Source organism: Watersipora subatra, chromosome 1 (genome assembly GCF_963576615.1).
Source record: "Watersipora subatra chromosome 1, tzWatSuba1.1, whole genome shotgun sequence".
NCBI classification, from domain to species: domain Eukaryota; kingdom Metazoa; phylum Bryozoa; class Gymnolaemata; order Cheilostomatida; family Watersiporidae; genus Watersipora; species Watersipora subatra.
In genome coordinates this window covers 75853078-75879938 of record NC_088708.1, presented here as the reverse complement: position 1 = coordinate 75879938, position 26861 = coordinate 75853078, and the positions used below count along the sequence as shown (strand labels likewise).

General features: G+C 36.9%; 2 protein-coding genes across 2 annotated transcripts; one reads left to right on the top strand and one right to left on the bottom strand.

The window, feature by feature from the left end:
* The first annotated feature begins 76 nt into the window (after positions 1–76).
* Positions 77–15377, top strand: LOC137410490 (peroxisomal multifunctional enzyme type 2-like). The gene is made up of 19 exons (XM_068095914.1): positions 77–471; positions 2511–2564; positions 2647–2814; positions 5186–5254; positions 5647–5796; positions 6623–6745; positions 7369–7485; positions 7669–7749; positions 9142–9207; positions 9718–9791; positions 9924–10130; positions 11105–11228; positions 11378–11550; positions 12078–12147; positions 12367–12560; positions 12697–12765; positions 14246–14390; positions 14950–15080; positions 15174–15377. The coding sequence occupies exons 1-19, from the start codon at positions 426–428 to the stop codon at positions 15261–15263; spliced, it is 2151 nt and encodes a 716-aa protein (XP_067952015.1). The 5' UTR covers positions 77–425; the 3' UTR covers positions 15264–15377.
* Positions 15251–24592, bottom strand: LOC137410489 (exocyst complex component 5-like). The gene is made up of 9 exons (XM_068095913.1): positions 24256–24592; positions 24015–24173; positions 20953–21156; positions 18263–18427; positions 17661–17929; positions 16945–17119; positions 16628–16793; positions 16115–16308; positions 15251–15907 (listed from the first exon to the last, which is right to left on the bottom strand). Exons 1-9 carry the CDS (start codon positions 24586–24588, stop codon positions 15362–15364), a joined length of 2211 nt encoding a protein of 736 aa, XP_067952014.1. The 5' UTR covers positions 24589–24592; the 3' UTR covers positions 15251–15361.
* Positions 24593–26861: the final 2269 nt, after the last annotated feature.

The following is a 26861-nucleotide window of genomic DNA, read 5'->3' as shown; positions in this document are numbered from 1 at the left end:
CACTGTTCTGAACAAAAGCATCTTTTTCTAACCAAAATCGTTTCCAACATAACTTGTGAAAAGTTTTGCACTAGAACTACGACTTTGTGTATTATCGGCAAAAACTGTTCAATCTCTCATGACCCTTATAAGACTTTTTTAGATGAGCCAAAATACAAGCCGTTATGATAGGAGTTGGCTGCTCTTATGCAAGTTTGACGCCATCCTACAGCTACGTATATACATGCAGGGCCGTGTATGTTCTGCATATACATCGTCAAGTATTTACAATAGACCGAGTTAACTCTATATAACCTGGCGACTATTAACAATTTTTTAAACAAGGCATAAATGTAGCACTCGATAATAGTTATGCTTATAGGCTATGTGCTTTGCCCTTTGCACCTCGTTTGCAGAACTTTCTTCTAAGTAAATTTGTTACAAACATGGACTTTAAGGGTCGTGTAGCTTTGGTAACTGGAGCAGGAAATGGTAAGAATTATATGCTGTTATTGCTATATGTGTTTGATTGAAAGGCTTTCTCTGCTATATCACAATAAAATGTTATGCGTCCATGTCTATGTTAGCGCAATGCTATTTGTGGTAGTACAAAAGTACTGTTGAGCACTCGTACTATTGTTTGCCAGCATTGCATTAGTTTATTTTATCAATACAGCGGTGTGCTGAAATTTATTTTTTTGTACTTGTTGTAGACGCCAGTATTTGTTGCAGCCAGCTTAATACATGTTTTTAAAGAAACCATCGTTTTTGTTGCAAAAAGCCGATCTAGTGTCATGTTGTCATGGTTTATTCTAGCTTTGGTTTCAAAGCAGGAAATTGTATGAGTTGCTGCAACTATCTACATCTACTTACTTGTAAAGGAAATGGTCTGGGAAGGTGCCTGTCGTTACCTGTGTAAAAGCTAATGCCAGACTATGTATATGGGTTTGCCATGGTTGACTTTCTGTGGCCATTACCTGTGTATCTAGTCGTTAATCACTGATTCAACTTTCTCAACCGGTTAGTTCAAGCCAGGTTAGACTATTTTCAGTGAGGTGCTGTATAGCGTATAGTCATTAGTGAATGTTCTTTTTTCACACCAGGGGAGAGCACAAAAACGTATTCTCTTCTTTTCTTCTTTCGGACACACTATTACCTAATACAAATATAGATTTGTGGCAATCGATGTTTGGTTGGTTTGGCTTATCACTAAATTTTCTGTGTGAAGAATTTCTCCAGAAAATGTAAAATAACCTGTTAGCAAGTGTAAAAAGAGATACTTAAGTTATTTAAAATTGTCATACTTGCATGCATTTCTGTAAATTTGAGTTGGTTTGATCCTATTGACATTGCAATGACAGCTTGTCATAACAACATTTTCATATCTGCTACTAAGGAGCATAAACAACAAATATAAACAAATTGTCAGTATTAGGGTCGATGTCGCAAAACATGGCTGCACCTGTATAAGAAGTCTAATACAGCGAAGTATGGCTCTGCATCATAAAAGTAATATAGCCAAGCGTAGAGCTTGTATAGCATATATAACATAGAATAAACATGCTATATAGAATATAGCATAGTGCTTAGCTATCCATTACAGAGCTTATAACAACAAAGCATTCCTATATATTATAGTGGTAATACAACAAGACGTGGGCTATACACCATAGGGGTAACATAAGCGAAGGATACCATATGATATACCAGTAACACATCATAAATGTAAAACTACAAAGCATATGTATACATCATAGGGGCAATGTAGCAATACACCAATATGCATCATATGGTTGGTGTAGCGAGGCACATCTGTAATCAAATGATTAGTGTAGCAAGGGATAGCTATACCCCTTATGAAATAAGGTTGCTTATTTCATAAGGTTGCTTACTTCATAAGGTAAAATGAGCAACCTTATTTTGTAAAGTGTTATAAGGTCGCTTATATAAATCTTTATAGCTAGCATCATTATACATTATTTACTACGTTAGCTGTTTATTAACCAAAATTAGTTGTGTGTGAAGCAAGTATGAAACGTTATGTTATGTGAACTCACAATGCTATGATGACAATGACCATTAGGCATTGCAAAAATGTTCCTCCGTGTGTCTTGCTAAAGTGCAGGAATTTTGAACTAGTTTTCAATACGAAGCTCTGAAAAAATCAAAGATAATAGCCAATCCGTTGGTTGGTAAAAATTAGCTGTATTGTTATTAAGGTGCTTGAAATGAAGAGGCTGATATTGTTTACAGTGACTTACTGGGGGAGATAAGACCTACTGCAGGCTAGTTGATAGTGCTTATCTTTCATCAATCACATTCATTCTCGCATCATCCTCTTGTCGACATAGAAGCAGAAGCCTTGAGCATGGCTGCACTGCAGCTTTCTACCTTACCTCTGATCAAGTCTTTTTTAAACAAGATCTCAAACCGTAAATGTCACTGTACATCTCTTTGATTTTGTAGAACTCATTTTCTAGCACTTTGATAGGTTCTTTGGCTGCACATAAAGCATTTGAATTTTTTTACAGGCTTGGGAAGAGTGTATGCTCTACAGTTTGCTGAGAGAGGAGCATCAGTCGTTGGTAAGTCTGATTCTTGCACAGTTCAACAGTGTTGCTACTAATATCATGCAGTGACTTGTTGCTATTGGCCATGTTGTTGCAGTAAATGACTTGGGTGGAGACAGCAAAGGGGGTGGTGTGAGCAGCCGGCCGGCCGATATGGTAGTAGAGGAGATTAGAGCGATGGGAGGCAGTGCAGTGGCCAACTATGATAGCGTTGAATTTGGAGAGAAGCTGGTGGATACAGCAATCAAAGCCTTTGGACGGATAGGTACGAGCGATCAAGTGTTGCTGATAAGCTATCTAGGCCATTGATAACCTTAGCAGTTGAATATTAACATATTCTAGGGTACATCTGTGCAGTAGACGCTCCTTTAACATATACCTTCTATTATAACATATACCTCCTATTATAACATATACCTCCTATTATAACATATACCTCCTATTATAACATATACCTTCTATTATAACGTAAATTCAAGATAAAGTAAAAAATAAATTATGCAATGTTTTTGCTTCGTCCTACGTAAAACATTCTATATAATATAAAGCATCAAGGAGGGGCAAATTCTCAAATTCGATTCATGTGGTAACATATCTCACCGCACTTGTGAAAAAAAATGACGTAGGTTTAGCCTTATATATCTATTATATATCCAACTTCCATAACATTTTAGTTCGTTGTGATCATCAGATGTGTCGACAAAACAGAGAATGAATAGCTGCGCAATTGTTAATAAATGCTAAGATGATCAATTTGTGCAGTGTTTACAGCATCGGTCTACTAATCTGAATGTCACGAGTTAGGAGTATTGCCAAAAGTTATTTTTCATCCTAACCAGGGGCGGATCTAGGAAAAAAAGTGTGTGGTGCAAGATTTGTGTAATATATCTAGGGTGGTAGGTGTGTTTGAGCCTAAAAAAGTGTAATCATTTGTTTGCAGCAAACAACACGTTTACAGGTAAAAATTGACATTAGATTAAATTAAATTGGTGTTTTATAATGTTTATTATACTATGTATATCAATATTACATGTAAACAGAAAGTTAACCAACAATTGTGCAATAAAATCAAGACAAAATCAATCACAAAACCTCAACAGCCATTTGGTTTGGCTTTGCAGAAATAAGCCATCATTTCTGCAAACTACCATGAAAATTTTTTTAGTTACACAAAGATGCTCTTATAGAACAGACATATTAAGGCATACTTTTTAGAATTGTTGTTTTGTTGTTGAAAGAAATGATCGAAAGTTCGTTTTTGGCCTTTCTTCTGGAACATTTTGCTTTTAAAATTGCTTGTAGTACTTCTTTCAAAAAAATATGGGGCTCAATTGGGGATGTCTATTGGGATCACCCTCATTTGTTTATAAAGTAACAAATTCAGGTCAAGGTTATTAAAACTTGATCGTTATAACGAGCTCTACTAGGCCATTTATGTTCACTTCCTCACAAAGCAAATTTTCAGTGAAATGAAATGTAATTCACTCAATTCTTGACGGTCTTTAAATCTTTTTTTGTTGCCATATTTAAGGTGGTGCATTTGCACCGTATGCACTACAGTAGATCCGCCCCTGCTAACCATGTCCTCTGGATACAAATAGACGACAAACAGGAAGACACTGCTCTTCTTATATTAAAAATATTATAATGTTTTTTTATTTTAGACGCATAAAATATTTGTTATTAGTTTTACATTAGAGAATAAACTTTGCTGTTTAAGAAAATAAACAAATCATTGTAAATGTACGTCGAACATGTGCGTTCCTCATTAACTTATCGTAAAGTTACTGCAATTAAATTCTATAAAACCAGTGAAATTGATCAGAAAAAGGAGACAAGTTGTTGATGCAAACTAATAATATTACAGTTATGATACAGCCAACAAATTATGATAATATTACAGTTATGATACAGCCAACAGATTATAATAATATTACAGTTATGATACAGCCAACAAATTATGATAATATTACAGTTATGATACAGCCAACAGATTATAATAATATTACAGTTATGATACAGCCAACAAATTAAAATGTTAAGTTTAGTTTTTTCTTTTTGTATGGAGTGAGTTTGGAAAGATCTCGGGATGGATTATGCAATTTACATGTATTTTACTGTTCGTATAACGTAAAATCTCTATAACGTAAACGTTCCTAAAACGGATTATTTACATTGTAGGAGTGTTTACCATATATACACGCATATATGTAGCAGTGTGATCTAATGACCCTCTTTGTTGCAAGGTTTTGCAAAGCAAAGCTATGCTCAGGATTGGTTGTAAACATATTTTCTATTGGTTTAGAGCATGCAAATAGTTGTTTCCTTTCATTCAAGTACAGATACAATAGGCTAATTAAATAACTACTCACTAATCTGAAATGTTTTTATACCAAGCGTACTAAGTCCGTATCATGCGGCTCTTGGCCATACGCGAATGCCTTGCCAAGCCATGACCTATGGTAGCGAAAGAGTTAATATTATGTTTTTATACATCTTGTAGTGGATAGTCTTGTGCTATGCTATTTCTAGAATGTTCGTCTGCAGCGGATTGAATGTTGAAAGTATTTCATTCTATTCTCCAACTGATGGAAATTTATAATTAAATTGTCTTAATTTGGCTCATGTGCTTTTAGATATTGTTGTTAACAATGCTGGCATTCTCCGTGACAAATCCTTTGCTAGAATCAGCGATGAAGACTGGGGTAAGTTTATCAATTCAGTCACCTTACATGAGAAGACAACCCTGGTGCACTCTTGTGTCTAGCTCTCTTTAGACTATGGTAGTGTGGTAGACTAATGGAGAGAAAACATCAAAGACTAGTATGTAGGCAGATAGATGTGGCCAGATTGGATAATTGGGTAGTGTTATAGCTGATAAGAACCAGGTGGAGATTATGCGAGAACTGTCTTCTAAGATACTCTTGACAGAGTTTTATTTTTAGATAGCATTGGGTTTGTTCATTCAACAAATGCCCTAAACATAATTTGGCAACTCCAAGTTCATTGTAGTTCGCAGGTTGATGTTTAGTATGTTGTTTACATGAGAGAGCATTCTAAAAAATCTCACATTTTTTGTTGTTTTGTCTGTGTGCAGATATCATACAGAAGGTGCATCTGAAAGGAGCCTTCAAAGTGACTCGTGCTGCGTGGCCATATATGAAAGAGCAGAAGTACGGCCGCATTATAATGGTCTCTTCTTCATCAGGCATCTATGGCAACTTTGGACAGGCCAACTACGCAGCAGGTAAAGACTAACAACCTCCTGTCAGGAGTATTCGCAGAACATCTTGCGTATCTGTCAGCACTTCTTGGTAGATTACTTGTAATGATGAGTATCATCATGCGAATCAGTGAGAGCACGTTATCATAATGAATTTATGTACACTTCACAACTTGTAGTGTTATGTAATCTTTTATAATAGCATGTACAATTGGTGGGACTGTATAATGTATTGTGATAGTACCAAAATATAGTATGACCTGCATGTTTGTACATTCGTGTGCAATGTGTTTCAACATAACGCTTGATAATCTATCTTATGATGATGCCTTTCTATCTATATAAATCTCAGTGTTTGTCCGTCTGTTATTCGGTCTGTCCAGCTATATCTATTAAAATCTTGGAATAAAGAATCCATGTCGCAGAAGACTTGATCTCAGAACATCCCTTTCACTAGGCAATAAGTTAACCAATTGAGTTATGTGAGATGCAATGGATTCATTGGGTGATATGAGTGGTTATCTAGGTTAAAATACGCATAGCGACTCTGCATTACATTATGGAGCAACATCACTAAAGCTTGCTCTCACGACTTTTATTAGTAAGTTTAGCAATACGGATAATAGGTTGCTCAAATTAGCCATTGGCAATGTGCCAGGCTAATGGCAAGTGGTAGGCAACCGCATTACCTGTTTATAAGCTGTTTTTAATACCCGTGCAATGCCAAGCATAGCGCTAGAATTTATTTACACGCTAGTTACTCATTTATGTACTTGAGCTATTTATACTGATAGTTACTAGTTTTTTTTATTAAAGTCTGAGCATCCTTCATCCTGCATTTTTGTTACAGCCAAGCTGGGGCTTTTAGGCCTCTCCAACACTCTGGCTAAGGAAGGTGTCAAGTACAACATCAGGTGTAACGCGATCGCTCCCACTGCTGGCTCTCGAATGCTCGCTACTGTCATGCCTCAAGGTACTTACCTTATTACTACTAGGGTATATGGTAGTTAGATAAACAAACACAATCGTACTGCGGCAGTGCTCACCAGAATATGCAGAGAAAATACCCACCCTTTGATGCAGTCTCTCCTCACACAAGTAGACATACACTGCTACGTTCCCTGATTCACAATGCCCAGGAGTGACACACAATCGTAAATTGTACTGCAAGGAAATCACTTCCGGTTACAATAAACTTGTTTGTCCCTTACTAAATTTCGCAACATGTGCAGACAAGTCTCATTTAATTTTCAGGTTGTTTCTCTGCTTTTTACAACCAAAGTCTCACCTGATTAAATATGCTAGCAGGTGCTTTATATATATTATGTACACTTGCATTGATATCCATGTGTGTACAGTGAAATAATGAAATAAAATATTAACCGTTTAAAATGGAATGTCAGCAACAGCATTGTTAGTACCATCAATGTTATCTATAGTGTATCAATTGATTTATATCCTTATATTGACCTAAAGATGAAGCCTTCTAGGAATGACAGAGCTTTGGTGAGACAGTCATGTACTCATCATACTGCTAGACTGTTCCTTCTATTCCTTCCGTTTGTCAGCCTTGCAAAGAAATGAACATGTTTCTAGAAATGATTGATGCTCTGAAGCCAGAGTTTGTCGCTCCACTGGTGCTGTATTTGTGTCACGAGAGCTCAGAAGAGACAGGGGGACTGTTCGAGGCTGCAGCTGGTTGGATTGGAAAAAGTAGGTTTATATATGCTTCCTGTGTGACTGTAGATTTCTGGCTTCACCCTCTCTGAACTCTCTAAGGCAGTAACAAAGGCTCACAGCAGCCTACACGTTATATTTGGCTGTGGAGATACATATTTAAGAGTTGTCGTGCCATGGAATACATAACCGATGTGAGATGCTGCCATGTTCTTGTAGATAGGTGGCAGAACGCACAGGGAGCATTCATAGCAGAGCACAACAAGAGCTCGGGCAAATGGGAGATGACTCCAGAAATGGGTATGCATCAGACTTTATTCTGTAACGGCTTCGTGCATGAAGCGGCTTCAGGACCCGGAGATTGTCTCGTTGTTCAGGAGCACTAGGATCTTCTGGTTGTCTAGTGACACCAGCAGTATCCGGGTGCCCCAGAACTTAATTGTGATATCGGTATATCTTGTAGGGCCAAGGCGGTAGAGGTAAGGTTGTAGGGCTAAGGATAAAACTTCACAGTAGGCTCGTGACCTACACAGTAAGTCACGGGCCTACAATGACTTACTGTGTAGGTCATGGGCCTACTGTGAAGTTTTATGGCTGAGTCATCCTACATGTAGGTGTTGCGGAGTCTCTGTATATTGTAGATAAATTGTATATTATCTGATATCAGTAACTAAACCCTTGAAGAATAGTTTACTCTAGTCATGGCATTTTGATGACTTACTCATTTTGACAGCAAAGTGAAACACCATTTTGACAGTAAAGTAAAACACCAAGTTATTATCAATTCAGTGTTCTAGCAACAAGCCTTTCATCCTACACCAATGAAGCTTGCTGCTCTGAAAATTTTAGGATTTCTTTCTTTGTAATTAGGCAACAACGAGACAAGTATGACTGGTAAAAAACAATGGAGTACACAGCTATGTGTGAATTTGGTTGTTGTATTATTGCTTGCCACTTTCCTACCATTACCGCTACATGTGCTAGGTGTACATGTGCTAGGTGTACAAAGGGAAATGACTGGGCATGCAGGAAAGTTCCCTGTAATAATCCTGGCGATACCCTCAACTAGAGATTAGGTCATGTTTGTACTGAGCTATCTATGAGGTTGTTGTAAAGCTGATACTTACATTGATCTAAATAGTTGAAGACAAGGGGTTGGAGGGGTTGGAGATTAGAACCTCCCTTTATCCGTAGAATCAAAGCTTAGCAAAATTCTTATATAGTCCCTTGCTCAGATCTCTTAAAAGAGAAACTTGCAATGAAGTCAAGTGATAAGACAACCCCCAGTTTGAGAATACGATTAGCTTACACAATGTGTATTTCATCACTACTCAGAGTCTTTTCCACCGCTAACATGAGGTGCCTATATGAAGATATCAGCAGTGATATGCAATAGAACAACATTTGCTGTTCTACAACACCTGACTAGAGATTAGGTTTTGCGGTTACAATGGTAATAGATTATACGTTGACAGGAAACAAACCATTAGCTTTATATTGTTGGATCCTGTTCAGGGTTTTTCTTACCTTGACCTCTACAAGATAGTTGCTACAGTACAATATTACAGTTTATTGCTTTTCATATACGTACTTACTTTAGACGATGTACTTACAGACCAGCATAGCATTTACAGTCTGTTAGTTTGGTGACCCGTGTGCATCGTCTGTTAGCTCTGCAGGTTTCTATTACAGTGAGAGATAAATGGAGTGCTATAACAGACTTCAGTACGAATCCGAGCTACATGACATCCCAAGCAGGTTGGCAGCCATCAGTCACTAGTGTGTCAGATTATGTCTTACTATTTTCATCAAATGAAACACAGACAATTACTCGAGACTGTTTACACCTGCAGCTCCAAATGCTGAAGACTTGCTGAGTATATTGTATTTCTTCAAGTTGTGTCTTTGTTCTCTTGTATTATGACGTGCCTACTTTGATCTATTTTTATGTAGCACTGGCATTGATTGAGATGATCAGTGGTTGTCTTCACTTGTCCCTTGTATTGAATACATTACAACCTGATCCAACCTATCCATGCTGGGACAATTAGTTTAGTGGCTAAACCTAAAGGTTTATATAAGCAGAGTACCGCAACATGAAAGATGTTTTATTTCGCTGCCTAAATAAAAATGGTCAGGCTCGATTTTTGAAGAACCCCTTTGCAAAGGCTATTGTAGTTGACCTAATCTAAAACTGTAAATACCGAGTGACTGTAGTTCGGTATAAAAGTGTATGACAGTTGATAACATGGTTTGTCTGGTCCACAGACTTTCAGCCAAAACTGATGAGTTACATCGAGAAGATGAAAGGAGGCAGCAGCAGTCCTCAAGAAGGCTCTGAGGTAACTCGTGTGCACATTGTTGACAGCCTTTTAGCAGGCACCTAAATGATTGCGAAATTATCTATTTTCTGTTTATGGTAGGTTTTCATAAGCCGTCATTCCACAACGTATCATTTTATCATATGTCTCCAGGTTAGTTGGTCGTACAATGAAAGGGATGTCATTCTCTATGCTTTGGGAATCGGTGTCTCTACCACCCAAGAAGACCATCTCAAGTTCTTGTTTGAACTGAGCGAAGATTTCTGTGTTCTCCCGACATTTCCTGTTCTCGTAGCATTCACCGGCTCAGATTTGCCACTAAATAAAGAGACAACAGGAATAGACATAGATCCTACCAAAGTGAGTTGAGGGGTACTTGAGGTATACCTCAATTAGCAACTTCTTGTACTTATTACTATACAGTACCTCAACCACTGTCTGTAACTACAGTGTGCATGTATTTACTAGATTAATATTGACTGTTACAAGTAGTATTACTCATAATCATGGTGTAAGTAGATCTAAGTTGATGTAAGTTGTTAGAAGTAGATGTAAGTGAGTGTAAGTTGGTCCAAGTAGATGTAAGTTGGTGTAAGTAGATGTAAGTTAGTGTAAGTAGATGTAAGTTAGTGTAAGTAGATGTAAGTTAGTGTAAGTAGATGTAAGTTAGTGTAAGTAGATGTAAGTTAGTGTAAGTAGATGTAAGTTAGTGTAAGTAGATGTAAATAAATGTAAGTTAGTATTGGTCTGCTTCTACTAACTTATATTAAGTTGGATCTCACATCACTAACATACATCCAGTTGTTAGTGTTTAAAATATAAAGGCACTTGCTCTTCAAAAGATGGTGAGGGTGGCTGTGATAGTTGAAAATGAAGTTTTAAAATTGTTAAAGATCGAAGCTAAATTATGTGTAAATTATTTGTATTTAAAATTGACATAGTAGTAGTTTTATATTTTTATTGTGACCCGTATTTACCCATTGTCCATCTCATGTATCTTTTCAATGTATCTGTTTTTACATGCAGGGTATATGACAATAAAGACATCTTTTTTATGGCTCGTTACTTTATTTAAGTAGTTTCTTATCTATAATTTAATTTACCTTTCATTTTTTACATAGTTAATATAATTTAATTGTTTTAATATTATACATAATGATTTGGTTTTTATGGCCAAATTTCAGCTTTGGAACGAATTGAACAAAATATAATTTATTGCTATAAGTATATTTGTATATGAAGCAAATACTGGAATTGATCAACTTTGTACGCCGAGGTTTGACTGTATTTCAATAGTCTTTCCATTTAACCCAGTGCAGTTATTGCTTCCACAGATACTGCACGGTGAACAATACCTAGAAGTATACAAACCCCTAGCCACAGCAGGTTCTTTCACTACTAAAAGTGAAGTGGTGGATGTTGTGGACAAAGGGTCAGGTGCCCTTATACTCAGCCATAGTAAGTATTTCTCTCGAAGTTGTCATATCTCGGTCTCGCACTGCACCCTTGATATGGCATCCAACTTTAAAGTATGCTTAATTCCCCCTGGTATCACTGAGTATACTGATGATTTGTCGCACATCGTTAGCATGCTTGTGACCTTTCAGTGACTTCTTATGACGAGGATGGAGAGAAGGTAGCTTTTAACCAACTCAGTACCTTTGTGGTTGGGGCAGGAGGATTTGGTGGAAAACGATCATCTGATAAAGCTTATCCTACTCAAAAGGCGCCCAACAGGGAACCAGACTCCAGTATGGAAGAGAAAACCAGCATCGACCAGGTCAGCTGAATATCTGTTATTTTTCTTGTCTATCAGAGGGGTTTATCATGACTCTGTCATTGAAGTCTTCAGTTACAGATGAGACTATGACTCTAGCAGTTTATGTCAGTTTGCTAGCATAACTGGGTCTGCTATGAAGTATATTTGAAGAGTTATCATACAGCGTTGACCTTGTGACCTTGCGCTACCCACTTGAGAGAGAACAGCTCTTAATACAATGAGCAAGTCCCATGTCTAGCAAGCCAATAGTAAACACATTGACATATTCAAGTACTGGTATGAAACTGCAGTTGGTTTGAATAGTATCCACTTTTGTTTTGTACTATTGCAGCTTATACATCTTATATACATACTCTTACATATTATTGGGTATGTTCTAAGGTACTTTGAGAAAAAAAACATTGTTTTCTTACGTATAATTTTATGAGATCAGTTAAATTATACAAATATTAATTAATATTCCAATTATTTCCTTAGTTTTAGTTGCACTTACCGGTACCTTAATGTATGTGCTGTTTTCATTACAGGCTGCTTTGTATAGGCTGAGTGGAGACAGAAACCCTCTGCATCTGGATCCATCATTTGCAGCTATGGGAGGTAAATATCAAGACAATTATATAGCCTGCTAAATAGGGCACTGAGTGATATGTCTCTGTAGGGTGTAACTTGACAGCAATTACACACTTTAGCTCATACATGATATGAGCTTGATGATGTTAGTGGCATCGCTCGACACATCGCTTTGTCTAGTTACCTAGTTGTTTAGTCTCCTCATGGCTGTGGTTAATTTGGCTCATCCAACTTTGTCATTTTTAGGTTTTGATAAGCCAATATTGCATGGCCTGTGTACTATGGGCTATTCTTCTCGCCACATCCTTGCTAAGTATGCTGGCAATGATGTGTCAAAGTTCAAGGCCATGAAAGTGAGGTTTGCAAAGCCTGTTGTACCAGGTCAGACCATCAGGACTAACATGTGGCAGGACGATAATCGTGTGTTCTTTGAATCATTGGTTAGTACCAAGATACCCCAGTCTCTTTGTACTTGTCTACACTTGACCATGATTGTCTAGCTTTCTGTCCAGTAATCTCATTGGCTAGCTCATCATAACAAACCAGTCAGTACCTAGCTTCGCTATCTGACTTTAGGTTGTCGAGAACGGAAACAAAGTCATAACCGGTGGATATGTGGATCTACATTCTGTCAGTCCCCAGCAGGTAAGTGTTGGAGTAATCATTGTGACAGTAAAAGCTCAAACACCCTTTTCATCGGCTGCCTTGTTTTTATATCAATCATTTACCGCAGTAACGATTTTCTGTCTACATTTTCAGTATAACAGATTTTGTAAATGGTTAAACACTTTACTGTTCCAAATCATGTGTTTCAACAATCGATATTAGATGCTTGATTGACATCTGATTTGTTTTTATTTTTGCATTGGTACTAGATGAATGACCGACGATGCATGGCTAATAAGATAATTATCTAATGAATTTGAGTAACTTACCTCGTAAGTTAGTAATCTAAATCTTTACTAAAACAATAGCATTGCTATAAGCCAGCTTAATAATCTTGACGTTACGTGTAATGATCAACTGTGCTAGTTAATAACCCAAGTGCTTCAAGTAGTAGTATTTTAACCAATGTATCCAATGATCATCACGGTTTGCTGAGTGAACATAATGTAGTGGTGTAGATGGCTGGTCTTCAGACCTGCAGGTACTGAGATCAAATCCTCTGGAAAGTGGATTTTTTCATTGCTGGATTTTAATCACTAAATCTGGACACACGAATGACAGATAAATAGGCCAACAAAAAGATGAGCATTGAAATTTATATATATAGATTATTATGCGTACTTTAGTGTCACTCTCTGCGCACCCTAGATTTTCGCAGTTGGTTTGCTTCCTTTCTGTTATTGATATACAGTTGTAAGTACTTATTCTAAGTTGTACAAAGAAAGGGTTCGAGAATCCACAGCAACCTATTTACAGAAATAACAGCCAGGTAATAATACTTAAGTCACAGTGCAGTAAAAGACAAGCTCAAATAAAGATAAAAAAGCTAGAAAATGACCCATGCAAAAGCAATGTTGAAAAAGGTTCACAGGCATTTATCGTATGCAAAAACCTATTTATGACACGTAGACAACTATCATGAAAATTTAAATGTAACATGCAGAAGTAGTTGAGGTTTCTATCAATTGGAAGGGGTGCTTAAAGTTCCAGCCTGAGATTCGGACATCTATTAAAATGAGGTCAGCAGCTTGAGACTAACCATAGTGTTAAATGTTAATATAAATAAAATCTAATATCATTTTAATATTCTTTTTCAACTTCCGCTGTCTTTCATAATCCAAAAGTCATAAGACATGTTTTTAAATGTTGTTAGTGACAACATACAAGTATGTTGCATTAATAATGAAGCTATTTATCACTTTATATGTCTATGTGAATTGAGTCGAGATAGAAGCCAAAATCGCTTTTGAGCAGCCATAGTTATGTGAAGTTAGTCATTCAAACATAAGCATTTGAATAACTGTTTAAACTATTAGTTATCGGTATGCTTCTCATGAATATATAATCTATCACATCGCCTGTTGTTCAGGCTTTAATAGTTCTAAGAATCTATGACTCCTCTGTGTTACTGAACACACTCAGTTTAACTTGTAACTGGTTAGTGTTGGTGTGACTGCAGGCACCAGCCAACACTTCAAGTATACTCAAGAGCTCTAGCATGTTCTCAGAGATGAGCAAACGTCTCACACCTGCAGTCATAAAGAAGGTCGGTGCAGTCTTCCAGTTCAACATTACACAGGAAGGCAAGGTGGCCGAGACATGGAGTAAGTAATGATTCAGCTGTATGCGATGCGCTAGACATCTCTCACATTCGCTGCCTGTTAGGATGTTGATGTTCAGGATGCGGCATTTAAAAATGTGCGCTTTTTGACGTGATACCCAGCAGTCCAGCAGTAAGCCATTGGGAAGCCATCTTAAATTACCAGGTTGTTAAAACGAGTAACCCATATAGCCCAATTGCCCGGAGTAACAGGGCTGGTAAGGTTAACCACCCATGCTGAATAATATCTGAATCATCCGAGTTGAACAGAACATCTAGATGGCAAGGCTGGATAACTTAGCAGTTACGCAGAACTTGTAGTCATGAATGAAACGCATGTCTCGTATTCGTTGTATGCGCTGACAGAGCAACTGTGTATTGTAGAACTTAAACCATGTATATTGTAGTTTGGTTTGCTTTTTGAGTCATTTATTTAATCATTTGGCACGAAAATGCTTGTAAGTAATCCGCTGTACTATAACTATGGCATCTGATATATTGACTGACAGCTGAATGTGTCATATATACACCCCGCATGACCAAGAACATCTTACATTTGACAGCTGTAGACATGAAGACCCCACCCGGCGCTGTGTATGTTGGTGAACCTAAACAAGGCAAGCCAGGAGTAACGCTTACCATTTCCGATGATGACTTGTTAGCAATGGCTTCTGGGAAACTAGATGGGCAAAAGGTCAGATGCATACTAATTTGTCATTATTCAAGAAGTTGCGATATGAAAAACAGAGCTGGATGGTTGGTGACTATCATTATTTTGTATTTACAGGCTTTCAGCACTGGCAGACTGAAGCTCAAGGGAAATATTATGCTGAGCATGAAACTATCCACTCTATTTGATGCCAATTCAAAAATGTAGATTCCGTTCCACAGTCTCTATTTTCATTAAGTTTATATATTAAAATTTTGTACTAAAATATAATAGCAATGATTTTATGAATATTAAATTAATTATCACTACTTGCCCCAGAGATTAGCTAATTTGGCAGATTTGTAGTCATGTCTGAGCTGTATAAATTGGTGCAAGGTGGGCTTCTCTAGCAAACTTAGTGGCTCACCCATGCACACCTGTCTCAGGTTGTCAGGAGGTACCACAAGCAAGTTGCAAAGCGAATGCAGCACATCGAATAACTGGATGACATGCTCGTTGCCGAGTTGCTTTATGCAAGTCCTGTACTCATTTACATCACAGATCGCTAACATGGCGCCGATTGAGTCATACTGGTACTGCAGTAAATGCTCGTATATAATCTTATGCAACCTAAAACCATACTCTACGAGCATGCCCTCTAGGTTTCTGCCATCCAGCTTGTCCTTGATCTCCGTCACGGTAGCGGACACATAGCCGACAAGGGCAGCACAGGCTGGTGAGTGCATCATGCTAACCTCCGAAGTGCCAGGTTTAAAATCTGAGCGTTTCTGTTGCGAAGTGAGAAGGTTTCGAATGTAGCTACATATAGCCATGAGTGTTCGCTCAAGTCCGAGGTCCAGCTTCATTTCATACTGTAAGATCGGTCAAACATGAGTGACAACTATAAGATAGTCAAACAGGGATACAAGCAGATTTCTGTAAAATTCCCTGTAGTCTGTATTCACTGATTACACACTAGAGGGAGTTTTACAGAACTCCACTCGTATCTCAACAACAAAAACAAAAATGTAGCTTCGTAACTATCCATAAGATGAGGTAAATGAAGAACAGTAAATCACCTTTTCCATCCACGAAGCCTTCGCCAGGGTGCATTCGTCCTGCTGTGTCGACCTCATAACTATTGGCCAGAGGCTGTCAGCGAATTGCTTTTCAAACAAATAGACTATAGCGCTAGTGTCTGATACAGCGGCCAGAAAGTGAAGGTTAGGTGCAACCTTGCTGTCAGGAAGTGGGCAGTAGTACAAGGCCAGCTCTGCAAATACAAAACCTTTTCATATTTTTCTAGATACAGATGCATTAAAACACTATTTGTCTGCTAATCGACCAATTTCTACAAAAGTGACTTCTATTATTTCATAAATTCAATTGCCACTTTGACAGCTTATCAAAGACATTTGGTTCAAATTCTTAATTTCATTCGACAGTTGAGGTGCTATAATCGTGTTACAAGGACAGGTAATAGCTTGTAAAAAGTCAAGTACCATGTAACCATTAATTAGTTTAAGAAATTAGAATCAGTAAATCTGTCATCATCAATATATCTGAAATAATCATCTCTCCAGTGAGCTCACCAATAGCGTAGTCGATAAACTCCGAGCACAGATACTGTACGAGGATCTTATATATTTCTGCAGCGTAACCTGGCAAGTCTTTACTACTCACTAGCTTCGTGCACCTTACGTAAGCGAGTTTGAAGTCCTGCAGAATGCTGATGGCGACTTCTTGAGACAAGAAAACCTGCAATAGTGGTGGTCAGCTATACATCACTGAGCAAAGCTGCCACCTGCACAATATTTGCATCTAATAGTAGGGTAGTATTGTGTGAGTGCTGCCTTTACAAACTTTAAGACCTGTGACTCAGAGGTCAAGGTTATAAGCGATAATATACCTCTCCGCTGTGTCCCTCCAGGTCCAGTCCTATGTTGAAGTGAGTTTTCGCCTGAATGCCTCTGATGACATCACTAAAGCCCCCAGCCTGCAGCTGCCTTTTAGAGTGATTCTTGCTGTCGTAGTACTTGTTCAGTGTTGAGCTTGTCTTCTCATGCAGATATTTGTATTCTTTGCTGCACATAAAAACACTGATTTCCTGATATAGTATATGGAATAAGGTTTCACAGTGCAATACTTTCATCTAAACATTGATGGTAAGTATCTATTGGCCTACCCATGGATTAAGTGACTTAGCTTACATGAGATCTAACTATCATCCGATATAAAGGTGATTGAACTATACAAATTAATCTCAAAACATTCCAATTTTAGCCAATAAAACAAAATCCCCTAAAGGCGCGCTCTATGTAGAAAATAGACATTAACATGTAGATTGTTTTGTGTAGATTTTCACATATACATTCAACACATAAACTGATGCATGCAGAGCATTTCTGACATACATATCAAACCATTGCATAGATCATTGCAAGGGCAGGAATTAGACGAAGTGTTGAAAAACCTATCTACTGTGTCGCACAGCAAGTGCCGACAACAGCTTTCTGTCAAAAAGGTAGTGCAAAAGCTAACACCAGCCCATCTGATAAATGTATCGAGGTAGGTGTCCACGACAACCTACCTGATGTATGTGTTATGGTGTCTGTGACAACCTACCTGATGTATGTGGAGAGGTAAGTACCAAATAAATTGATCTTGGTAAGTTTCATGAGAAAGCTGGTGTCACCACCAAGTTTGAGTTTTTCAGCAAGAACAGCAGAGAGGTTGCTTGTGCCATGGTAGAGCTCGCTTAGCCTTGTCAGATAGTCTTTAGCACTCTCTGTACCTACAGGCACCTGCAGCTGCTCGTCTATATGAGCCTTGAGCATGCCCGTGTATACATTGGTCACAAATTTTATCATTACGTTCTCAGCATTGAAGAACACCTACACAGAATATAAGAAGTATGCATAAATGCACAATAGCATCTGCATTCATATATCGTATGAAAGAATGTAGTGCAGAAAATATGATCCAATTCGCTCCAACATGTTATATAGAAAGACAACAATAAGTGAAACAACGAAGAGGTCAATGAATTGCAATTACAATAGCTATCGGTTACATTAGTTATAGGTTCTTCCAGCAATCACAACCTGCATGTCCAAATCAGTTCCCTGAATGGCTGTGAGCTAAAGAAGCTAATCTACAGAAAAGGAGGTTAGATGTACGCGGTAGAGTACTAAAACTTTAAGAGATTTCCATAGCAGTCAACCAACCTGTGTAACGAGGTCGGCTGTAGATAAGCACAATTGTTCTACATTTGTAAGTGTGTCCCCTGATCCAAAGCTCTGTTTCTGACTTTCAACGATAAATTTATCAATCAAGTCATTGTAACACTTGAAGTTTCGAAGTATCTCACATATCCTTTTCATCTCGTCTATCTGAAAGAGTCAAAAGCATCACAAAATCTAATAAAAAGTTAATTAATAAAAAGCATTGTTGTTATTCAAAGATGGTTTCCATCTGTCAACTCAGGGCGCATAGCTTGCCTTGCCGCCTGCCATACTATACCAAACAGCAAAACCTTACCACCTGCCAAAGGATGCCAAATAGCTTGCCACCCATTGAGCTGTACTAGAACTCAGTATCTATCATTCTATTTATAAGACTGTAGGCACATAAAATTTTTACAATTTTATAAAAGGGACTTAACTATCCATGGAGGCATTGAGTAGTAATTTAAAAATTCAGGGTGCCGATTCTATGGTTCCAATTCCACAGTTTCAATTCTATGGCTTTAATTCCATGGTTTCAATTCCATGGTGCCAATTATGTGATTCAAACTATTTACTTCCAATTCGTGTTAAGACGCTTTCTAACTTGGCATCACTGGATGATCACTCAACCAACATGATCACTCAACCAACATGATCACTCAACCAACATGATCACTCAACCAACATGATCACTCAACCAACATGATCACTCAACCAACATGATCACTCAACCAACATGATCACTTGACCAACATGATCACTCGACCAACATGATCACTCAACCAATGTGATCACTCAACCAACATGATCACTCGACCAACATGATCACTCGACCAACATGATCACTCGACCAACATGATCACTCAACCAATGTGATCACTCAACCAACATGATCACTCAACCAACATGATCACTCAACCAACATGATCACTCAACCAACACGATCACAAAAGCATAAAAAGTACATATCAAACATACTCAGCATGTTTAATTAAAGGTTGATTTGCAACAAAATTCACATTACAGTTATTTGGTATCATAAGATTCATCGTGTCTTACTCTGTTGTGTTGTAGGTGCAAAATATATGGGAATGTGATTACAAGCTCTTGAAAGCAAAAAAAACGAACATTTAATCGCAGCCACAAGAGACCGCCGTAGTTTGGATTCGCTTTCCAAAACGGCTCAAATGGGACGTAGTTGTTACAGGATGGTATTTGTTTACACTTTCATGCAACCTCATTCGTCGAAATATTTTCACAAATATACTTCACGCATTCAATAAAACCATGTCTATTGTTCTTACGCGTCTGTTTTATCGTCATTGTAATGCTGTCACTTTTAGCACTGACATCTTATAACTTACCGTAAAAAAATCGTTGAATTTTTTAACCTTAGCTCAAAGGAGTACATATCATTGTCTGATAATTATGACGAGCCTGTTGGTCACCTGTGATAATCGAAAAGTGCTGCAAAAACTATTTGCGAAGTATTAGGTCACATGATCAGATTACGACTTGACGATTAGATAATGCGGAAACAAAACTGTAAAGTAGCGAGCATCTATATTTGATACGGGGACTTCAGTAAAACCCAGTGTTTGCAATAAACTAGTGCTACGATAAGTTTTATATTGAGCTTTTTATTGGCCTTTCAATTCACGTGAGAACATCACGTGACAAGACGATAACCAAACTGTAATGACTACGTCAAAGAAATAAAGAGATTCCAATCTATGGCGGCTTTTCGTTTTTGAGCTTTTAAGAGCTTGTAATCACATTTCCACATATTTGGCACCTACAACACAACAGAGTAAGACATGGTGAATCTTTTGATACAAAATAACTGTAATGTGAATTTTGTTGCAAGTCAACCTTTAATAATTGCAGACATCTATGAAAGTCACTTACATTTAATTGGTTAATTTTAATGGATACATATAGAGATCGGCCTCAAGTTACAAGTTACAATATCACATTGTAACTATATACACTGTATGTTTTATTTTTTAGATATATTTTGTTCCTTGACTTTTTTGCAGTTAAATTTTATTGATGCTAAACATTGGCGTTGAAAACAGCTCAGCAATAGTTCTGGAAACAGCAGAAAGTCAATCATATACAATATTGTTAACATCTTTGTAAATGATTCTAATTGGTTGATTATGATGGGTCATTCAACTGACAATTAGTAATTTATAAATCGCAAGGTAAGTATATCATGATCTGCTATATAGTTTATTTGTAGGTAATGTATGTCTACTTTAGACAAATAATCAAGTTGCTGTCAAGAATGAACACGTGAAGAAAATTTTGTATATTGTTGGCAACTGTAAACAAAACTATTCATATAAAAACTTGTATTTTCATATTACTTTTGTGAAACTGTAAACATATGATTAGAACAGAGAGCAGAAGCATACCATAACTTTCAAAGATAGTTTAGACAGCTAATGTCGCACTAGAAGGCTATTTTTTAAAATGACACAAGGAAAAGCCATTCAAAAAACCCAAATACAGCTGGCACTTATAGACATGACCTATAGGCAGGCCTGCGTTGATCAATTTTATTGTTCTACTACATTAACCATCTCATCAACTGAAATACCACCATCTCTTCACCCAAATACAGCCTGTCCTTCTCGATAGGCATGTGGAAACTACGCATTACAGACAAATTGACATCCTCTCACCTCCCCAAAGTTGAATGCATTAAGAAAGCTCTCCATAAGTCTAGTCTCGATGGCACTGTATGCTGCCTCCACTCTCCTCTTTGCCCTTTCAAACTTTGGGTCAGCAGTAGGTAGCTCTTGCGCAATCATATGCAGCTTCTGTATGAACTCTGCAGCTTCTTCCAGTCGAAAGGGGTCATTAATCAGTTCGAGGGTTGGTTCAGTCTGTGTAGCAAATATGCTTACATGATGTACATGTATATAGCGGAGCCGTGTACATGTATACAGCAGAGCCGTGTAAATGTATATAGCAGAGCTGTGTACATGTATATAGCAGAGCTGTGTACATGTATATAGCAGAGCCGTGTACATGTATATAGCAGAGCTGTGTACATGTATATAACTGAGCCGTGTTCAAATCACTTTTTAAAATAAAATTACCTTTTCATGTCAAAGGATATTTAACAATAAATATCTAACAATCAATATCTAACAATCCAAATCAAGATTTAGATTGTTGAATATTGATTGTTAAATATTGATTGTCAAATCTTATGCAAATCTCCAATCACTCACAACACATTATTGAGTGATTGGAGATTTGCATAGTGCAGTGATTTGATCTAATAATCAAATCACTTGCCCTATGCAAATCAATTCCCAAATCACTCAATAATGATTTGTAAATATTTGACAACTTATTAGGTGTAACAACATCTAAAAAACAGCACAAGTTCTACAAGATAGACTGGGTTCTACAAGATAGACTGGGTTACCATAAGTTTCCTCTTTTATTCTCATCAGTTAATCAGTTGACTGAACAATAATGCTACCTATATATTCTACTGTATACAAGTAATAGTGAGAAACAGATGACCAAACTTAGCTAGCATCTGTCCTATTTTATCAACGTGAGGAGCTATGCCATATATGATGTGATTCTAGCTTTTTAAATATAATAACTTTAAAATCATTATTATAGTATAATAATAATAATATATAAGTTATTATTATATGACGATTACATACATTCTGATTATTGCTACCATTAGTATTACTAAATCGAGCAGCTGCAAACCACAAATTGATAAAAGGCTATCATATAAAACAGAAATGTAAAGACATCTAACGGTTATATCAAGAGACATAATTTTCATATAATTTCTGTCTGTTGTTTTGTGATCGACTTTTACCGGCAAAGATTCTGCGGCTTGAATAAATCATTGACAGTGCATGGTAAATATCATTAGGTGGAGCCTTTAATACCAATATCATATTACCTCAACTGCCTTAGGTGGTAAATTCACTAGGGTTAAACTGCTTGAGATAACAAATACGTCTATTTTATAACTGAACAATTATTCTCCAAAAGATTGTATGTGAGAATTTCCACTAACAGTTACATTTGTTTATCAAATCTAAATCTTATACCATTTTATTTTCTTCAAATTAAATCTCAAACCACTTTTGCATCTGCCCAAATCAAATGAAACCTGACTCGAATCACTACAAAGGGAATTTGTTTGAAAAATGTGAGCATTCGATTCCCTGCTGATTCGGACACAGCAATGAAATAGAGTAGGATAGGAGATATATATTTGTGGATATAACATATATCATATATTTGTAGATATAATAACATATATAGAACGAAAAGGGCTTGTATTTGCACACGATAAAAGTAGACCATTGGTCAACCAGAAACATGCCAAAGTCAGTCAAGCTCCAGATTAATCAGGTTGAATTTTAATGCTCTACATACAAAAAATATATTCTAATATTTTGTATGGTAAAACCTTTGCATGTTGGATCAAAAAACTTTCATAAAAACACACTTTAATTCATTCCAGACCTTAATGACTTATAATATATCTTTAGCAATAAAATACTCCTATTTATGTTATTAAAAACACTATGGTAATCTCTAATTTTAGAAAATGCTAAAACAAATTTAGGTACACATTTGGATATACAAAAACCTAGATAAAAATGAACAACGATGCCAAGTCCCTGCAAGATTAAAAAGGCATAACACAAAGCGATCATACAGCAAATCTTACCACTGTCCCAATAATCATTACAATAGTGATAAACATTCAGAAAGAGACTAAACTGTTAGCAATGGTCCAGCTAAAGAATAAATAATGTAGTTTATCGAGAGTCAAGTCCTGTCAATATACCAGAGTAGAAAGACAAACATTACTGGAAGGTACTTGGCAATGGAATACTAAGTAATCATATTTACATTGTTACTGTGATGCCACCGCGCAATTGTTTTGTCTTTAAGAAAACACACAATGAATAATTATAATGCTAAAACTTACTAAAAATTTATTTTATTGCGTTGTATTAAAATATTTTGTTTTGAACTAAATTTTGAACTACCAATCGAAAGGATTACCTACTAAGATTTTAATTTGCTGATGATAAAAAACTGACAAAAATCTAACAGCAGATTATGAGACAGTGCACATACGGTGTCATGTTCGACAGTGGCCATAATCTAACAGCAGATTATGAGACAGTGCATATACGGTGTCATGTTCAACAGTGGCCATAATCTAACAGCAGATTATGAGACAGTGCACATACGGTGTCATGTTCGACAGTGGCCATAATCTCACAGCAGATTATGAGACAGTGCACATACGGTGTCATGTTCGACAGTGGCCATAATCTAACAGCAGATTATGAGACAGTGCATATACGGTATCATGTTCGACAGTGGCCATAATCTAACAGCAGATTATGAGACAGTGCATATACGGTGTCATGTTCAACAGTGGCCATAATCTAACAGCAGATTATGAGACAGTGCACATACGGTGTCATGTTCGACAGTGGCCATAATCTAACAGCAGATTATGAGACAGTGCACATACGGTGTCATGTTCGACAGTGGCCATAATCTAACAAAATGATCACATGTGCCCACCATGACAATAGAGCTGGCAGCAGTTAACACCACGAGTGCTAGTCTATAATGTATGAAGATTATCAGGGCCATTTTTCAGGCAGTTTAAGATAAATTCGATAATTTTTACAACATATCCACATGTCATGGTGGTTTTCAAGTTTCTTACCTCAGAAAAGTAAAGGTTTAGATATTTCATCATGTGTAAGGCCTCAACATTCCGAGCTTTGGGTACATTCACACTCTCTAGCTGATCTCCAAGATGCACCACTTTAATTGACACGATGTTGATTCTCTCGTCTAACTCTTGAAAATTTTGGAATGCATGCTACAAAAGTATAATCATAATTTACGAGACAACTTTAGTGCTAATCTCATAAAATGGAAAAAGATTCAGGAGTCGTGCTCACCTGATTTTCTTTCAAGAGGTTATGAACTTTTTTTCTTTGCTGGGCCTCCTCATCAATACACTGTGTTTCAAGCCCTTGAGCTTTTTTATCTAGTTTCCTGCCATACTCAGTAAGCTGCTGAATCGTACTGCAGAAGGCGCCGTGTAAAATCATCGCATCAAATTGCGACTGCGATGAACTACTGCTTTCTCCCACCTCCGTCCCCTCATTGTGTGATCGGTTGAGATGATCTGCTATTGAAGGCTTTGTCTGCACCTGATTTGCCCTCCAAGCCAATCTTTCCACAAACTCGTCAACATTAAATGGATCTTGGGACAGTTCATCCAGGGACATTATACAAAACAGCAGCCTTTGACTCTGTTTAATTAAAAACTAACAATTAGGAGGGAAAATTACACTGTAATCATGAAATGTGACTCTTGTGTCTTGTAGCCATCTAACTATAAAACAAGCTAACAATAATCATATAAAATCATGGCTGTAATGGTAGGGGTGGCTATAATGGTAGAAGTGGATGTAATGCTAGTGGTGGGTGTAATGGTAAGGATGGCTCTAATGGTAGGGGTGGGTGTAATGGTAGGGGTGGGTGTAATAGTAGGGGCAGCAAATCAACATTTCCATGTCAACAAAAACTAGGCTTTCAACTTTTACAGCATATCTTTAGAATACTCATGGCTAGGCAGCCCCATTCAATAAAATATGTGATTGAGTTACATTTATAGTGAAAACCTCCAAGTCATTGTATCAGTCATATTGACAGCCTCTAGGTCATTATCTTATAGTCATAGTGACAGCTTCTAGATCATTGTCTCATGTATACAGTGACAGTCCCTAGGTCATTGTTTCATGTACATAGTAACCTGTAGGTCATTATATCATGTACATAGTGATATTTAATAGTATATAGCTTAAGAAACAATAGTATATATTAATTGTAATGAATTTTGCAATTTTTGGCTGTCATTAAAGTTGAGAATTTCACATTTGCTTCCAAACTGTTCAGAGACATACTAGAGCAAATTTCAAAATGTTGAGAAACTCTTAACTTTTAATAACTTATTGGAAAAATATTAAATTTTTAAAGATTTTACTAAATACGTACAGTATATATATAATACAGCATACATATAATCTCTCAAGTGATTTCAAGCAACCAAATGCTTGTCATCTATAAAATCACCATGTACAAAAGTACCCTTTTAGGAATGCATATTTATAGGTTTCACATGAATTTTTCAAGTTCCTAATTTAAGTACATTGTTAAAAAGTTGAACAATGAAACTCAAAATCATCCAAAAACAGAGCTGCTCTCAAATCATGGTGATTTGAATATTCGAATATTTGAAACAAATCATATTGTACTGATTTGACACAAATGATGATTTGATTTAATTTGAAAAGTTTTGGAAGTAACTTGATTCGATTTGACATTTCGGGCTGATTTGAAGACTTGATTTGAAAAATAAATCAAATCACATCACTATCGATAGCCTTGTCTTCTGTAACCGATCGAAACATTTTTACAACGTTTGCGAAGTTAGCCCAAACTTTGGCAAGAAATGCGCACCATCGATACCGAGGCTAAGCAACCGCATGCGTGTCCCTCTACAGAAAAAAGAAAAGGACCGCGTGTCGTGTGTGTAAAAGAAATCAACATGAGCAGCACTGGTAAGTTGTAGAAAAGGCATGTTTGTAGTTGTGGTGCTGGCATTGAATACCTTGGTGTCAATTATTTGATTGCTAGAAATTGGTTGTGACTATCCCACTCTAACCTCACAGTCACTAGTCAAAATAAAAATTACTTGTGGTGTGCCTACGGCATGAATGAATGAATAGAGTATTATAATATATAATATTCTATACAATACTATTACATGCCGCGGACACATTTTAGCTTTTCTAAAACGCAACAAGTGTATTTAAGTAAATGTGTTAATAGTATGTAACTGTTAATTATAGGCTCAATGCTTAGTTTCGTTTCTTTCAAGTTCAAGCCTCAGTAACCGTGTTTCACTTGCCAATATTGTCAGGTTTTATCTTATATTTGTATCTTATATTTTGTAACTTTAAACAAGCATCTAAAGTTTTTTTTTTTACATTTGTACATTCTTGCTTAAAAGCTTCAATAAAAGCAATGTCACAGCCATGACCATAAACTGTTACATAACCCTCCACTCATTCATTGATGTATCGAGCCAATGGTATGATGTGCTCTGCAATGATTTTTTAACATACCTCGTAGAACAAAGAACAAAACCGTATCTAGTGATGAATTTAGCATACATAATACATATAGTGGTACAGAGATACAGCTATACTATTCCTATCCATAGAACCCAAAACGGGCAGGAGGGGCAAACCCTCTACCCTTTCCCCCTGGTTCAGGTCCTATGGATAGGAGTACAGGCTACACCGCTACAGCTATACTGTAGATTGATCATACTATGCAACAATTGAGCGAACAATTTGAAAGAGTATTTCAAATAATTCTCAAATGATTCAGGATTTGAATTCGTTATTGGGCTGATTCGATTTGATTTGCCTCAAATCTGCTGACAAGGGTGGGGGATTTGATTTGTAGTTCGCCGGATATGATTTGATTTGAG